Source organism: Sinocyclocheilus grahami, unplaced genomic scaffold (assembly GCF_001515645.1).
Source record: "Sinocyclocheilus grahami isolate Dianchi unplaced genomic scaffold, SAMN03320097.WGS_v1.1 scaffold556.1, whole genome shotgun sequence".
Classification (NCBI taxonomy): Eukaryota; Metazoa; Chordata; class Actinopteri; order Cypriniformes; family Cyprinidae; genus Sinocyclocheilus; species Sinocyclocheilus grahami.
In genome coordinates, this window is record NW_015505735.1 from 434,502 (window position 1) to 452,363 (window position 17,862).

The 17,862-nt window shown below is 38.0% G+C and overlaps 2 protein-coding genes across 2 annotated transcripts in view; one reads left to right on the plus strand and one right to left on the minus strand.

Annotated features, from left to right (window-relative positions):
* LOC107556162 (tau-tubulin kinase 2-like) overlaps positions 1–17,862 on the plus strand; it is a 32,448-nt gene that overhangs the window by 6,596 nt on the left and 7,990 nt on the right. The window contains exons 13-15 of the mRNA XM_016239210.1: positions 39–486; positions 904–1,523; positions 10,065–10,824. Coding sequence (XP_016094696.1) covers positions 39–486; positions 904–1,523; positions 10,065–10,383 — 1,387 coding nt within the window. The 3' untranslated portion in view covers positions 10,384–10,824. The remainder of the gene's footprint in view (positions 1–38; positions 487–903; positions 1,524–10,064; positions 10,825–17,862) is intronic.
* Positions 11,673–13,842, minus strand: LOC107556164 (protein Churchill-like). The gene is made up of 4 exons (XM_016239212.1): positions 13,715–13,842; positions 13,218–13,365; positions 13,075–13,145; positions 11,673–12,042 (listed from the first exon to the last, which is right to left on the minus strand). Exons 1-4 carry the CDS (start codon positions 13,751–13,753, stop codon positions 11,950–11,952), a joined length of 351 nt encoding a protein of 116 aa, XP_016094698.1. The 5' UTR covers positions 13,754–13,842; the 3' UTR covers positions 11,673–11,949.

The window sequence follows — 17,862 nt, forward strand, 5'->3', positions numbered from 1 at the left end:
GAGATGTCATAACCACTTCTCCTTCTTTGTCTTACTAGTTTAGGGAAGCAACGTCCAGGTCTGGCCCAAGACAGGTCCATCTGTCGGGTCGAGCAGGGCTCGTTGGAGGACGAGGAGGGTGCAGCCAGCAGCGGTTATGTTGCCGTCAACCTCAGCCCCGTCCCACAAGACTCACAGGAGTGGGTTCTAGTGGAGCTTGAGGGTGGTTGCGGTTCAGCAGGATCTAAACCGGATGAGGAGGAACGCTCAGGGATCTCACCACGCTCCTCCAGCCCCCTCGCCCTCCCTCGCACCTGGTCCGACCCCTTGCCTCAGCGCGCTAGCATTCTGAGTGGTTCAGCAGAATTCCACACAGCCGTCTGCCACACTGGACCTCCATTCGCCAGACTACCGGGTTTGCCTGGCATAATAGGCTTGTCTGGATTAAGAAGACTGCCCACAGTACAGCCTGTGTCAATGGTCCTCAGCAGGACTCATCTTGAGCAGGTCAGTATCTCATGCTACATTCTAAATAAATAGCATTTCTAAACAAATAAGGTCACATTCTGAGATATACAGCAGGAATTGTGAGACAACAATTAGGCCTATATTATGACAACATTCCTTGTCATTAATTTGAACCTAATACTGTAATTATGTCATAAAATGTTTGATTGTATAATGAAAACTGTAGCAGTAAGCAGTGATCGTTTATGGGTGCATTGCAGTGATTTTGGGATTACTGTATATCAAAATCATAAATAGACCGAAAGAGAAGCTGACACAAAGCTCCAAGCTCAGAAAATTTTTGGCCAAGCAGATGATGGTACCATGAAGAAAAACAGATGTATAAGAGATTTTCCCTGCAGAGCTCTATTAATAATGTCCTTGTATTTATCTATCTTAATGTTATTCCCTTCACAGTCATCCAGTTCAGTGCTACAGCCCGTTCAGCCTCAGCAGAAGACAGGAGACGACTCTCAGCCTGACAATCCATCAGGCCCTGCGGAAAAAGAGCCCACCCACGTGCCAGCTATTTCACCCTCTAAAAGCCCTAACAAGCCAGATGAAAACATTATCTCTGTCAAGGCCTCTGACAAGGATGTGGAGAGTGACTCTGGCTGTCCTGACGGTGGGCCTTCTTCAACTCCCAACCAGGGTGAGATGACTGGACACAGTGTTGATGCAGCTCCAGCATCACCTCGTGAACTCTCACCCCGAGCCAGCCGCATCCCCGTCCGTGACCCAGACTCTCCAACCCGTCGGGGGTTTCCGGCTCCACTTTCTCCATCTCTGTCGCTATCATGTGAGCACTTCCCCTCAGCGCTACTGCGTGACAGGTTCACCTTCCCCACCGGTTCTCGAGGGTCAGACTGGCAGGTGGAGGAGCCACTCTCTCTATCTTCCTCCTCAGGACCTGTGTCGAGCAAGAGTAAAATACCAAGACCCATAAGCCCCACACTAGTGCCGGATCAGCTGTCTGCACGATTTATTCCACGACCACCACCAGGCAAACCACCCATTCGCACAGGTGGCGAGAACAGGTGAGAGGAGCAAGAATTTTAATATTAATGTTTTCATCTTGTACCCTGTGCTCCCTGTGTCAGTGTATTGAGTTGTATCTTCATGGGCTGCATGCAAAAACAAAATGTACAACGAGACCAGCGTAGTCCACAAACATCCTTATAAGCTGGCTCTTTTTAGAGAATGACCCATTTGTAGTCAATTCATGAACAAATTACTCTTACGAACCTGTTCTTTTTAGTGAATTCAAGACTTTTGAGACGAACAGAGTTGTCCAATTTACAAACAAATGAATATTATGAGCTAGATCTTTATATTTAATCAAATACAATGAGTGCGACTAGTGTAATATGATTAATGAATAAATAACTCTTATGACTCAAAACATATAGTTAAACCAATGTAGTCTGATTCATAAACAAATGATTCTTATGATCACATTCTTTGTGGTGAATCAAAAACATACAGCACAACCAGTGTAGTCTCATTCTTGAAATGGATGACTTTGGTTATTTTAATGAAGAGTTTGAAATAACTGGTTCTTGTAAGTGAATCAGAAACATACAATGTGACCAGTCTAGTCTGATTAACAAACAATTGACTCATTCTCACTTGTTTTTTTTTTTTTAGCAAATCCAAAACATGCAGCACAAACAGTGTTGTGCAATTCCTAAATATACAGTCATGGCCAAAAGTTTTGGCTGTGACATAAATTGTGTGTTTTTCAAAATTTGCTGATTCAGTATTTGTAGATTATTTTTCCACATGTTTCTATGGTATACTGAAAAACAATTATAAGCATATCATACGTTTTAAAGGCTTTTATTGGCAAAAATATAATTTTACAGTGTTGACCCTTGTTCTTCATAACCTCTGCAATTCGCTCTGGCATGCTGGATATTAGCTTCTGGGCCAAATCCTGATTGATGGTGATCCATTGTTTCCTTATTAGTTCTCGGAGTTGATCACAATTTGTGGGCTTCTGAGTCCTCGCCTTTTTAGGACTGACCACAGGTTCTCTATGGGATTGAGATCTGGGGAGTTGCATGGCCACGGATCCAAAATTTCAATGTAATGATCTTCGAGCCACTTCTTTATCACTTTTGCTTTGTGACATGGTGCTCCGTGGAAAATGCACGGATCATCACCAAATTGCTCATGGATCGTCGGAAGAAGTCGCTCTTGCAGGACGTTTTGATACCGTTCTTTATTCATGGCAGTGTTTTTGGGCAGAATTATGAGAGAGCCCACTCCCTCGGTTGAAAAGCAACCCCACACATGGATGGTCTCAGGATGCTTCACTGTTGGCACAACACAGAACTCATGGTAGCGTTCACCTTTTCTTCTCCGAACAATCGATTTTCCAGATGTCCCAAACAGTCGGAAGGGAGCTTCATCAGAGAAAATAACTTTGCACCAGTCTCCTGCTGTTCAATCCTTGTACTTCCTGCAGAATTTCAGTCTGTCCTTGACGTTTTTCTTGGAGAGAAGTGGCTTCTTTGCTGCCTTTCTTGACACCAGGCCGTTGTCCAAAAGTCTTGGCCTCACTGTGCTTGCAGATGCTCTCACACCAACCTGCTGCCATTCCTAAGCAAGCTCTGCACTGCTGGAGACACGATTCCAGCTGACTCCTCAGGAGGTGACGGTCCTGGTGCTTGCTGGACACTCTGGGACGTCCTGAAGACTTTCTCACTGCAGTCGAACCTCTCTCCTTGAAGTACTTGATGATCCGGTAAATGGTTCTTTCTGGGGCAATATTCTTTGTAGCAATTTCCTTGCATGTGAGGCCATTTTGATGCAAAGCGATGATGGCTGCATGTGTTTCTTTGGAAGTAACCATTGCTAACAAGAACACAATGATTGGAAGCACTTCTTTCCTCCTTTTATAGCAATCAGTCTGCTCTTACAATCTAATTAGTATGATAGTGATTTTACCTGACTAGTACTCATTCACACTTTCACATGTGCTGCTGATATGATTAGTCAATTAATGTTAGCTGGTTATTTTGTGTCAGGATCAAAAAACAGTGAAATTAGTTTTTTTGTTAAAAGTTAATTTTTTTTGGCCAATAAAGCTTTTAGCAATTATTTGAAATGCATCTGATCACTCTACACAATAATCTAGAAACAATGTGAATGAACACCACAACAGCTTAAGGGTCCGTGTAACCCTTTGCAGTTCTTTGTTCAATTCGCACCATTAAAATGAACCAAATGAAAAGTTGGCTTCAAACTTTCATTTTCAATTTCTTTGGAGCAATTTACAAACGGATAATTGTCTTCCATTTTAATTTTCAATTTTACGAGTTTGGGTTGTTGTGCCCGAATCTGATTTTTGAACTAACTAAAAATTACTCATCATTCTGATTTTCCACTTCTCTGTTTTGCGCTCCCGGTTGGACCGTACCAGTGGGGGGAGCGGGGGGGATGTGGATGTATTTACCCAGAGCGCTGTATAGGCTATATGAATAGGCGGAGAGTGAACCAACTCCAGGGTAAGGCTAAAAGCAGCCAAATGTATTAACCATCATAAACCCGTCTTTTTAGACAAGAACAAGACATGGGTGTCATGTAGGCTAAAAAAATGTTTAATGGGACTGAATTTGTATTTAACATGATTGCAATTGAATAAAAAGGTTAGAAATTGATAAGTATATAATGTTTCCTTTCCACGGTTATTCAAACAGCGAATAAAGTATATAACAGTTATAGAAAGTTACATTATCACTAACATTGATCTATCGCGATTTTAAGCACTCTAAAAAAACAACTATGGTTAATCACTGAAGCTATATACACTGTGAAATGAATCTCTTACTTACATTGTACGTACATCTGCGCTTTGTTGTTTATTATGAGAGAATTCACAAGAGTCCGTAATTCAGTCAACAAAACTGATGAGTTTCAGCGATGACTCATCTGAACGCTTCTGATTGGCCATTGCATTCCTAAGCTCAACAGAATTGTGTGTGATTGGTTAAAATGCGCTACACAGTAAAAACGCCTAAAATGAAATATGGTGCAACATGAGCAGATCTTAATTTAATGCCGCAATCGACACTGTCTATTCATATTAATTTTGTTAGCAACAGACGTAATAGATTTAATTTGTTTGTGCAGGGGCATATTTTTGTCCAATTTAGTGGCATTTTTTAATTTAGAAGGCTAAGCCTTCCCCAGCCTTTACACACACTCCGCCTATGCGCATAATACATCAATCTAAAACATGGCGCTCAAGTAAAAAGAAATTCAGCTTCTAAAAACAAGTCTCTAGACCTTGCTGTTTAAAAAAAAAAAAAAACTTCCACTGACCTGTCTCGCGACCAAAACACTATCTGTTTGAACCCAGTATTCTAATAGTAGTCGACAGGTTTGGTTACGGTCCGAGAAATATGTGAATGGGCCACATATGTTTTATTGTTGTTTTTTTTTTTTATTTTGTGCTATGTCATTGCCCCCTTTTCTTACCTCAGCCGCCCCCTCATCAGTACTGCGCTGGCGCCAGCTCGGAGTACGCGAATATTGAGTAAACAATGGATGGTTTTCACGCTAAAGTAAAGTAAAAGACCGCTTCTTAAACCAGAGAAGGTGAACATGTCGGTATTCTTGTGGGGGGGAACCCAAGCACCGTCACTGGCAGCAAGTTTAGTTTTACTTTTCTTTTTGTTTTCATTTTGAAAAGCTTATCTTTGCTGTTTACCTCACGTTATGCTATGGAGGATATTTTTATGGATATTTTTTATTTGATTCCTCAGTGTTTGCTAAACGTTCTGTAATTTATTAGTCATTATTTAATACAGCATGTGGTGTAGGCCTATGCCATGCCTCATCTTTTTCGTTTTTGTTAATAACTGTTTTGTAAGCTAGTTTGTCATTGTATCTTACTGTTTTTATTGTTGTTGTGCTTTTTAATTAAAAATAACAATGAATCCATCTTTTGTTTTAGTCTTAAAAAGTTAAAGGCTTATAACATAGCAAAAGAGGAAAAAGAACGGGTTGAATGTTAACCACTTTCGTTTTCATATAACTTAACTATGATAAAAGTTAATCAGCATGCATGCACTGATTAAAAAAACATGTGCTTGTGCGACCAACTGAGAATGTTAGTCGCAAAAGAGCGACCAGTGGGAATAATGAGTCTGGAGCCCTGAATTGCCCAGCTCACCCTGTCAATGATCTAGCACCCCCTCAGCACCTGCATTCAAAATTCTCAGGGGCTGCCCCTGCCCAACCTGTATCCCGAAGCTCTCAACATCCCAGTCATCATCTTTCTACCATATACAGGGCCGCAAACAGTAACTGCTGGTCGAACGATTGCATCCACACCATCTCTCCCTAGCTGTGCGTAATGAAAATGATGAATGTTCCTCGATGCGCAGAATTTAGAAATGGAGGAATACTGGAGCCTCTCCAGAGTCCATATTGCTGCTGTAGGACCTCTTGAACTTGTTTGCATGTGTATCCCAGCTCCTCTACTAACCTGTGGATTACACTTTCGTAATCATCAAGCACACTCCACTCACACATCTTCCAGACAATCTGTGGTTGTTAACATGCAGTCACACAGGTAATGGAGGTCTGATGATAAATTATTGCATGGTCAGACGTACCAATGCATAGGCATAGGGCCTATACAGCGCTCTGGGTAATTAGGGGGAGTGCGGGGCACAAAGTAACGTGGGGTAAGTTGTAACACACGTGGTTTAAATATTTCCACACATGCTAGCATAACCAAATTTACAGCATTTACTAGTTACCATATCAACATTATATAGAGAAAAAAAGTGCACCAAAATTCAAAAGTTTTTTTGAAGATATCGCTGAACATTTATTTTACCATAGTAAAATTATATTTCTGGCTTAAGTAAATTTTTCATCTCAGTTTTTATTACTCATTTAAAATTAGACAAATCTGCTATTATTTTAATCGACAATCTGTTATTTATCAGTTTAGATAATTTTTTAATGCTTCGCTAACTATCAGAAGACAGTAACCGGTTTTAAATTCCAGTTGCGCAGATGGGGCACGTTGTAACACTGCGTTACAATGTGCCCTGCCGTGCTATTCTATGACATTAGCGATGTAATTCAGACTATTTACTTAAATACATTTTAATGATAAACGACGAGAAACAGAATAAATACTGATAGTCAATGTTTAATGTTAAGAAATTATGATTTCAAGACATGTAAAGCATTATTGCTTGTTCATGGGCCGTCCCAAGCATGGTTGCAATGTGTTCATTGTCAAACTCCAAAATCAGATTATTTTTAATTCTTAAAAAACGCCATCCCCTGGCCCGGATGGGTTCCCTGTTGAATTTTTTTAAGAGGTTTTCCCAAACACTTAAAACGCCGCTCCTAAACATGTTATTGGACTCCCTTAATAATGGCTGTCTTCCTCCAACCCTCCGTCAGTCTTGTATTTCTTTGATTTTGAAAAAAGACAAAGACCCACTCGAATGTGGTTCGTACAGGCCAATCAGTCTTTTGAACGTAGATGTAAAGATACTGGCTAAAATGCTTGCAAAGCGTCTTGAATCAGTTCTACCGACAATCATACATGGAGACCAAACTGGTTTTATTAAAAACAGATTACTGTTTCATAATATTGGAAGAGCATTTAATATAATTTATTCCTCTAATTCTCACCTATCAGAGGCTCTTCTACTGCTTGACGCAGAGAAAGCCTTTGATCAGGTGGAATGGGACTACCTTTTCTATGTGCTACAGAAATTCGGTTTTGGCAATACGTTCATATCCTGCATAAAACTTTTGTATTCCTCCCCAGTATGCTCCGTTCGGGCCAATGGAGTGTCCTCCTCTATTTTCCCGGTAAAACGTGGCACTAGACAGGGTTGCCCACTTTCACCTTTGCTTTTTGCACTGGTAATTGAACCACTGTCAATTGTCATTCGTAGTGAGCAGGCTATACAGGGAATTAGGAGAGCTGATGCTGTTCATAAAATCTCATTATATGCCGATGATGTGTTGCTCTATATCACTGATCTGGTTGTTTCTTTGCCCGAAGCTCTGAGAATTATAAACTCTTTTAGCCTCTTCTCCGATATTCAATCGATATTCAATTCTATAAATTGAATATAAATAAAAGTGAGTTGTATCCGATACATTTTCCAATTTCTGATTTACTAATGAGTACTTCAATGTTTAAAGTTGCTTCCCATAGTTTTAAATATTTAGGAGTAACAATTACACGTAAGTGTTTAGATCTATTCAAGGCTAATTTTACCACGCTCCTCCAACGAGTCCAGAAGGATTTTACTCGCTGGTCGGCTCTTCCCCTTTCATTGGCTGGACGTGTGAATGCAGTGAAGATTAACGTTTTACCTAGATTTCTATATTTATTTCAATGTGTCCCAATCTTTATACCCAAATCTTTCGTTAAGACTCTAAATCAACACATCTCATCTTTTATTTGGAATAAAGGACCAGCCAGAATCCATAGAGAAATACTTCAAAAACCAAAGCTTGGGGGCGGGCTTGCCCTTCCTAATTTCTTATTTTACTACTGGGCAGCAAATATACATTCTACATTATTCTGGTTTCAAAGTCATTTTGGGCTCAGTGATTGGGTCTTGGGTCAGTATTGAAGAGGGTTTCTGTTCCCCTGCCTCACCTGCTGCACTATTGTGTGGCCCTCTTATTGCCATCTCGCGTTGTCCTTATGGTAATTCCATTGTCCGGCAATCGTTACGAATTTGGTCCCAATTCCGAACCCATTTTGGCCTTCAGCACTTACCAGTGGTTTCACCTATAAATCGCAACCCTTTATTCCCCCTTCACTTAATGACAAGTCATTTAATATTTGGCAGAGAGCAGGGATTTCAGTTGTCAAGGATATTTACATTGATAATGTTTTTCCCTGCTTTTCTCAATTGAAACAAAAATTCTCTCTCTGTAGTGCACAATTTTTTAGATATTTGCAGCTCTGAAATTTTGTTAAACTCGTTCCCTGATTTTCCGAATCTTCCTCCAAAATCTTTGCTTGATCAGATTCTTGAAGTAGCCTTAGATAAAAAGGGGGTGTTGTCTACGCTATACAGGCTGATTTCCTCCATCTCCACTTCCTCTCTCTCTTTATTAAACAACAATGGGAGTCGGATCTCTGCCTCACATTTGATGACGAGACTTGGAACCAGATCCTGTCCCGTGTTCATACCTCCTCTATTTGTGCACGTCATAGTCTTATCCAATTCAAATTTATTCACCGAATTTACTGGACAAAAGTGAGGTTGGCAAAAATCAAGCCTGGTATTGATCCTCTTTGTGATCGTTGCCATCAGGCCCCTGCGGATTTAATACATATGTTTTGGCTATGTTCATCCATTGGCTATCAATCTTTAATTGTTTTTCTTTAGTGACAAAGAAACAGATCGAGCCTTGCTCTTTGGTTGCACTTTTTGGACTTCCTTCAAATGTCACTGGTTTACCTGGAAATACTGCAAAGATGTTTGCCTTCTTAACATTATTAGCTAGACGGCGCATTCTCCTGCTGTGGAAACAAAAATTCCCTCCATCTTTCGACGACTTGATGAGAGATGTCATGAGCTTCATTCATTTGGAAAAAATTAGGTATACGTTAAAGGGCAACACTGGCATATTTTCTGAGATCTGGGATCCCTTTATTTTTATTTTTTCTGAATATGTCAGTACTTCTTCTTAGAGTGTGTTAACCTAAGCATAAAGATGTTAATATGACTGTGGCCCGAATCTGGTTAGGAGTTTGTGATTATATGTGTAGATCCTTATATGTATATACTTTAAAGCTGTAAGGTTTTGTTTGTGGAGGTATAGTTCAAAAAACAGATTTAATTAAAAAAATAAACATTATATTATATTTTATAACATTATATTATATTTTATAACATTTTATTTGAAATAATTATTTTATTTTATTGACAAAATATTTTAGTTTGTCTTGTATATTTTTTTCATGTGATCAGCCCCATCTGTGGGGCATGTTGTCACATTTCACTTCCAATTTTTGAGGGAAAATAAAGAAAAACATATACATTGTAATTATGAAACAAAGCGACATATTTGTACTAGACAAGTGTGAAATTACTGTGGATAAAAAAATTATACTCTGAACCTCATATGGATTTACACAATTTGAGAAAGTCAAAAAGTGTTACTTTGTGCCCCGTTCTCCCCCTACATCCACATCTCCACCCCCCGCTCCCCCCACTGGTATGGTCTAACCGGGAGCGCAAAACAGAGAAGTGGAAAATCAGAATAATGAGTCATTTTTTATGTTAGTTCAACAATCAGATTTGGGCGCAAAAACCCAAACTCGTAAAATTTAAATGAGAGACAGTTATCCATTTGTAAATTGCTCCAAAGAAATTGAAAATGAAAGTTTGAAGCCAACTTTTCATTTGGTTCATTTTGATGGTGCGAATTGAACAAAGAACTGCAAAGGGTTACATGGACCGCTTAAGCTGCAAACTTTGCAAAACACAAAATTCATGTCACTGCCAAAACTTTTGGCCACGACTGTATATCTAAATGATCAATGTTGAACGTTATTGTCTTTTCAGACGCAGACGCTACCGCATTCGTGCTAGCAGCACAGGTGACACGGACCTCTTGGACAACCTCTCTCAGCTCATGCAGGAGCGAGGTGCACTGGCTGTCAGCACCTCACGTTACCAACGCACCACCACCTCCTCTCTGCAGCGCTCGTTGAGCTCCTCACCTTCTCGTTTTGAGGGAGGTCACAGCCAGTCACCAAGTAGCTGCTCTGCCTCCCCGCCTCCTCGAATCAGTGACTTGACAGTAAATCACGGGTCAGGGTTCTGCCCCAGAGTCAGAGCAGGAAGTCCTGAGAGCAAAACCACCACCAAAATGAGCAAATAAAGAGAAAGCATGTAACTGTTGGTGTGAGCTGTCAGTAATTTGACCGGTTTCAAAAGTAGCTTTTACCGTTTGATGAACTGTAGCGTTTTTACAAGTGGTGTTTTGATAAGTAGAGCGATAAAGGACCAGGTGTTTGCCGGTTGGTTGTGATTACTTGAAAGCATCATGTTTTGGACATGGTTTGGACATTAGAAAAACATGAAATATTAACATGCTAAATGTTCCAGTGACGCTGTGTAACTTTCTTCTAAACAAATTGCCCATTGCATATCATTGTAAAAAAAAAATTTAACACTATATAATTTGTGCCATATATTCTTTTTTTGTATTGTTTTTGCTATGTAAATTTGCTATGTTTATTTTCTCATGTTTTTTTGCACTTACATACCTTAACACATGTCTGATTTTGAACATTTACTATCAGTCGCTATATGTTGGATTGTATATGTATTCATATTAATGGAATAAACAAGTACTCTTAAGTACCTGATGCTTGATGTTGTGATAATATTATGCTGTCATTAGTTTAATAAACATAAAATGCATTGTTTCATAGTTTATTTAGTACAAAATATTTTGTTGCATTAACACGAAGTATGACATATCTACTTTAAATGTATCAGTAATAACAAGCAGGAATCAGTTTTTTTCTCGTGTGTACCATTTTTTCCATATTTTACCAAATTTGATCTGTCTCCAATCTTGACATCTGTATATCTAAGCGCTGCATAGCAACAAAAATCCTGTCTGTGGTTAACATACTGATAATCCACTCAAACCTAACCTTTCTTGGTCAGTCAAACAGATATTCCCACTGCAGACTCATAATTGGCAACAGAGCGACATTGTGCATATTAAGATGGGAAAAGAGAAAGCATTTTAACATGGGAAATAACACTTTTATGGCAGCTTGTTTCTGTCAGTAAATAAAAATAGACTTGGTAATTGCAACTTTTTCTCTCACAATTTGGGAAAACGTCTTAATTGTGAGATAAAAAGTTGCAGTTACCTTGTCTATTTTTTATTCCGTGGCAGAAACCAAAAACAATTGTTAACACGGAGATGTAAACTCAGAATTCAGAGTAAAAAGTCAGAATTGCGAGGTGTAAACCCATAATTGCAAGAAAGTTTATATCTCACAATTCTGACATTTGTTTTTTCTCAAGAATTACGAGAAAAAAAGTGAACTGTGAGATAAAATTTCGCGATTCTTTTTCTTTTTCTTTTTCTATTCTGTGGCAGAAACAGGTTTCCATACACTGAACAGAGTGAGTGAATCAAACTTTGGATGATTCCCAATTAGGTTTAATATTTGTGAATGACTCTCAAATTCATGTATCTTTATGAGTCAGAGCTGTGCTATAAACCTTAGTGCCTCTGCTGAATCAGTAGAAGCAAAGCACAATGAATTCTGCGGTATATTCTCCTGGATTCAACATGACAGTGTGTCGTTCTCCAGTGCTAAGCGTATGTAAAACGTTGCATGTGTCATGGCTCCCTCCATCATGCATGACCATGCTCTTTACAAAGAAGACAATTCCTCGTCTCTGTGTCTGTGCAAATACTCTAGAACAGAGGCGCTGTTTGTCTGGGATCGTCCGGCAGCACGCTGATGGAATCCTCTGCTTTTCCACACAACATGCACAACATTGTGTATTCCTAGAAAAAAAAGAATAACAAATAATAAGATACAAATATAAAAAGCTAAACAAACTAAAACATTCTAATTTGCCCCATATTTTAGTATTCACATACTATTTACATACATTCGCAAGTATGGACAATTTTTTATCTGTTTCCATATAGTTGTTAAATTAATCTTAAATTGATGAACCAATATTGTTTTTCATGACTGATAAAATAAAACTCTTTTGTTTTATTGTCCAATAACTGTTAATCAGTACAGATTAGTAATTGTTACTTTCCCTTTTTGAGACAATTCAAGTGTTTGTATAGTGCTTTTCACATTTTTTTCAAAGCAGCTTTACAGAAATTGCTTGTTTCAATGTCACAATTAAGTAATCTGTTATCAGCCAGAGATGAGTATATCATAAGTTATGTCCATAAGGCAGTAAAATAACTAAACACAATAACTAAATAATTATTAGACTAAAACAGTAATAACAATATCAATTATGAACATTTCTTTTATTATCATTATTATTAATCCAATAAGTTATATAATTGTAATATTCTAATTGTAAATTATAATAATAGTTTCACTTCACAATAAGGTCCCATTAGTCAACATTAGTTAATGCATATTTATTCATATTTGTTAACATTACTTAATAAAAACACAACTGTTCATTGTAAGTTCAGGTATATTAAATAATATGAATAGTATAGTACAACTTTTGATTTTAATGATCTATCAGTAAATGTTGATTAATTATAGAATTATTCATTTTAAATGTTTAATAAGTTCTTTATAAGTATTTTCATTGTTAGTTCATGTTACCTAATGTTAACAAATGGAACCTTATTGTAAAGTGTTACCAATAATAATAATAATAATAATAATGGTTTAATGGAACATTTATTTTTATCTTTGCCAACAACTAATAAAAAAGGAGAGTGAATACTGGTTAAAAAATATGAATGATCTCTAATCAATCATCTTAAAATAATCGTAAGGTCTTATTCCTAAACCTTTTCGCATTCAGTTATTGAATTGAGGGCACGGCTCACCTGATAGTCATCCACCACAGTGAAGGTGTACTCCTGTCTGGCTATGACATGATCACAGTTCTTGCACATATCTGAGGAAAAGCAAACGTTACTGATGACTAATTTGACAGAATATTGACATACACTGATGTGACCTGACTCGCGCAGGTAAGTGACAATCTCCTCCTCATCTTCATCTTCATCTTCATTCACCATCGTCCTGTCGCTGATCAGCACAAAGTCCCGCTGGTGACAGTTGGCGCAGCCGAGAAAATTCATAAGATATGAACCATTCTCCAGACAGGTATGACCCTGTGCACGTAAACGAGGAAATGAACACCTTAAATTGAGTTACAAGCAAAAATATAAAGAGTCGAACACTCAATAAATACTCAATAATTTATGCCGACTTGAAGTGCCCAGTGCACACAACATAAACAACCCAAACAAACTCAGCTTCCTTCGTGCTATCAAATTAAATTTTTAGAAAGAGGTAAATGCCTAATGCAAGTACAGTTAGGTTACAAGAAGAAAACTTTTGAAGTATTCAACACACAGGAGTGCAGTGATATTCATCTGTGGCTGGAAAACAACAACCAGCGCTGTTGCCTCTATCCACTTTAATGCCATTAAAGGAGCACACCATTGATCATGAACTCACCCTGTCGGGATACTGTTTCTGCACACAACCAGTACACATTTCGCATCAGACAAATAACAATAATATATACGGTTCAGATTAGAAATACTGAGACGCGTCCGTGTTCGTCTTCTTCTGTGAGTTCTCTGTACGATAGTATAGTGCCTCCATCGGTGCACCAAGTAAAATAAGTACGGGGCGAAATCATTTCTACAATCAAGTCTATATGGGAGCTCAAACCATTTTATTGCATTTTGACTGTAAGGGATTCAGAGGAATGTTTAATTATTTTTATTTCTGAATATAATAAACAGAAATTGCATTTTGCACATACAGTTTTTAGTAGATTTGCACCACAATTGTTCATTTACATAAACTGAACATTTATTATTATTAATTGTAAAATGAATTGTGGCCACACCACTAGGAGAGCATCCTCCAGTTCTCGCGATCAGTGCAAGAGCACTGTTAGTGCTTACAGCAGTGTTGCCATGTCTGCTGAAAATAAACGAAAAGTTCTTTATAAACGTGTGAAGTCACGAATAACACTTTTACAACATACATTTCAGAAAGCGTTTTTAGTCTTTGGTCGCTTATTTGGAATTATTTTGATCAGAGAATTTGCGTATGTTGGACACTTGTTTTATTCAGTAGCTTGTTCTTGCCAGACCTGGCAACTCTATCCAGTCAACATGGACGTATGCTGCGTTCAAGTCCTCCTGGGCCGTTCCTACTTACGAGTTGACAAGTCGTAATTACGACGTCAGGTGCGTTCAAGTCAGTTTAGTCGGCACAAGATGGCGGTGTACCTTCTTTTAATAAATTACAAGAAAATACAACAGGGTCTGTTAACTCTGCTTATAGAAAATGAAGAGCAAAGAATTCGCATCAGGTGTGTTTTGCGTTTTTAATATTTTTAAAAAGTAATCTATGAAGCCACTTTAATCTGTATCGCATAAAAACTGCCACATTCAAAAAGCTTATTTTTTGTAAATAAAAAGCCTGACAATGTCACTGCTTAATAAGTATTGTGATTTATGTCTTTACTTGGATTTCATTAACTAGCTGCAACAAGAACATGACCAATTTAAGTTTATTGGACAACTAAACTATTTAAACAATTTGTAAAAATTGGCTTGGGCGGGTGGATAAAATTTGGGCTGGTTTGGGGTCAGTTTGGGGTCATAGGCTAATTGTTTAACAAAACAAGCCCAAGTATGTATGCTGCATCCAATCAGTCATCATAACATTACTACACACACACACACACACACACACACACACTGCAGAGGCGCTGGTGCTGATGTAAACTTCGACAGCCGCACTTATTACGAGGGCTTAGCAGACAGTCGTTATGATTCATGAGTGACAAGTTTTTAGCGTGACAAGTTATAACGTATCTGATTTTGAATGTAGTATGACTGTATATTCAAGTAATCACAATGCCTAAATATAAGTTAAAGAGTGGGAGAGTGACTCAACTCTCAAAACGTGAATTATTGTGGAGTGAGATGACACGAAGGCTCTATCACGGCAACTCCGAAATCAGAGCACATTTGAATTAATCATAACAGAAACTAAATATGTCGGTTTATACGATCATGTCTTTTATCTTTTAAACGTCCAAATTGATAAATCCTTGAAACTGCTAGACTTGATTAGTTTTGAGTGTGCAAAGTTCTGTATTATGTTCTACAATATGAACTTAACAAGAGGCTTCCTCTAGTTCTGTGTAAAATTATAGAGCGACACGAATGTAAGTGCATTATTGTTGTTGTTATTTTTTTAATTGTCGGATTATAATTAAGTATCAATGAATGACACAGTTTTGAGTTGACTGTCATGGTGTGCGCATGAACGAGTGTGAAATACCTGCTAATTACGTTGCTTTTTCCTATCACTTATATTGGGCACTTTTTGCATTATTCTGACTGCTGACATTGAAAATCATGCATGTGTTGTTTCGAGGGTATCGGTTAATTTCATGATTGCCGTTCTGACAGTGTCTGCTTGCATATTTTATTCATGTTTGGTAGCCTAATTTTCTTTCATGTAGGCTATTCGCCCCGATTTGATCCATTTACCTGCGAAATTTATCTGAAATAATTTATATTATTTTGTCGTCAATATTTTGTTTTAAGGAGTTAAAATTGCCCTTATCAACCTTGATTTACGTATTCTATAACATTATTTTGACAGTTAAAGTTTTGGGGTGGGTGTTTGTGAGTTTTTTGGGCTTGAAATCGTCCATCCAATCTGGCAACACTGCTGGTAATAACGACTTTGTGGTGGCGTTCATGTGCGTTCAACTCGTAAAGACGATCTATCCGACATGACTTGAACGCACCATGATTCAGCAAACACGTGGACGGAACCAGTTAGCAAAAAAAATACCAGATATCTGATATAGTATGCAGTATTTCTCCAGTATGGAGTGAAGTGCTAATATGGATAATCCCTGAAGCAAACATTGATCTGGAGATTTTGGACATAATGTAGGCTATTCGCCCCGATTTGATCCATTTACCTGCGAAATTTATCTTAAATAATTTATATTACTTTGTCGTCAATATTTTGTTTTAAGGAGTTAAAATTGTCCTTATCAACCTTGATTTACGTATTCTATAACATTATTTTGACAGTTAAAGTTTTGGGGCGGGTGTTTGTGAGCTTTTGGGCTTGAAATCGTCCATCCAATCTGGCAACACTGCTGGTAATAACGACTTTGTGGTGGCGTTCATGTGCGTTCAACTCGTAAAGACGATCTATCCGACATGACTTGAACGCACCATGATTCAGCAAACACGTGGACGGAACCAGTTAGCAAAAAAAATACCAGATATCTGATATAGTATGCAGTATTTCTCCAGTATGGAGTGAAGTGCTAATATGGATAATCCCTGAAGCAAACATTGATCTGGAGATTTTGGACAAGAGAAAGGAAAGGGAGGAAATGGGAATAGCCTACTCAAACGTAATGTGTATAGGCATATATCTGGAAGATTTTATGGAAGTACACAAATATACACTGATGGGTCCAAAGACTCAGATAAGGGGATGACAGGAGTAGGAATATATATCCCTGACTTGGATATATTCATAAATAAAAGATTATCATCTGAATTATCAATATATTCTGTTGAAATGGTCGCTATGTGGGTAGAGGAAGTGACACCAGACAGAGCTGTGATTTGCTCAGACTCTGCTTCTGTCTTAACTTCATTATCCAGCCACCAGTCATCTAGAGAAGATTTAATGAATTCAATTTTAATGTTAATTTGGCGAATTCAAAGGAAAGGAATTTTAATAGGATTTTGTTGGGTTCCAGCCCATATAGGGGTAGTTGGGAATGAAAAAAGTGATTTAATGGCTAAAAATGCTTTATAAAAAAAAATTGATATTAATGTTCCATTAGGTAAAGGGGAAATTAAAAGTATTACTAAGAGGAATGTTACAAGAGAATGGCAAGGAGTGTGGAATTTAGATTATAAGGGAAGACATTTATATAAAATCAAAAAGCAGGTAGATACTAAAATGATTGTAAGAGGAAGGAAGAGGGGATAATAGCTAGATTAAGACTGGGTCATTCAGGGCTGAATGGTTCATTATTTTTAATTGGTGTACATGTTAATGGCTTATGTGAATTTTGTGGTGAGAAAGAAACAATTGAGCATGCAATATATGAATGTATAGTGAGGATAGGAAGGAACTAGCATATCTAAAGGATAAAGGTAAGAAGAATAACGATGTGGGATATTTATTGGGATATGAATTTAATAGTGATAGAACAGGATATAGGATTTTATTAATTTTTTTATATAGCACAGGACTAGATAAAAGAATATAATATAAAAGATGTTCTGTTTAAATTGATTGGACGGAAGATACCCTGATTCTGAACACTCAGCGCCAACCGATACCTGAGGCAAGTTCAAGCTCAAACCGGTGTGCACCGTTTTGCTACGGTTTCCGGTTTTGAACGACATGTGTCCTGGAAACGGTGTGCAATGGTGGGTTTGGGATGCGTTTTCTCTTGTTTGGTGGGTGTGTCAAACATGTCAGCCCAATCAGCAGCAGCATCTATATAAACTACGCGGTATTAAAGAGACAGCTAACACAATGTAATTAACATCCAAATAAATTCACAAGAGCAAGTATATTGTTTGCAC

What these genes read in the sequence shown, in the direction of transcription:
- LOC107556164 (XM_016239212.1), bottom strand. Translation starts at nt 13,753, where the DNA reads ATGTGTACTGGTTGTGTGCAGAAACAGTATCCCGACAGG. An exon ending in AGAAACAGTATCCCGACAGG is followed by an intron (nt 13,366 to 13,714) that starts GTGAGTTCATGA and finishes TTACGTGCACAG; the next exon opens with GGTCATACCTGTCTGGAGAA. An exon ending in GGAGATTGTCACTTACCTGC is followed by an intron (nt 13,146 to 13,217) that starts GCGAGTCAGGTC and finishes GCTTTTCCTCAG; the next exon opens with ATATGTGCAAGAACTGTGAT.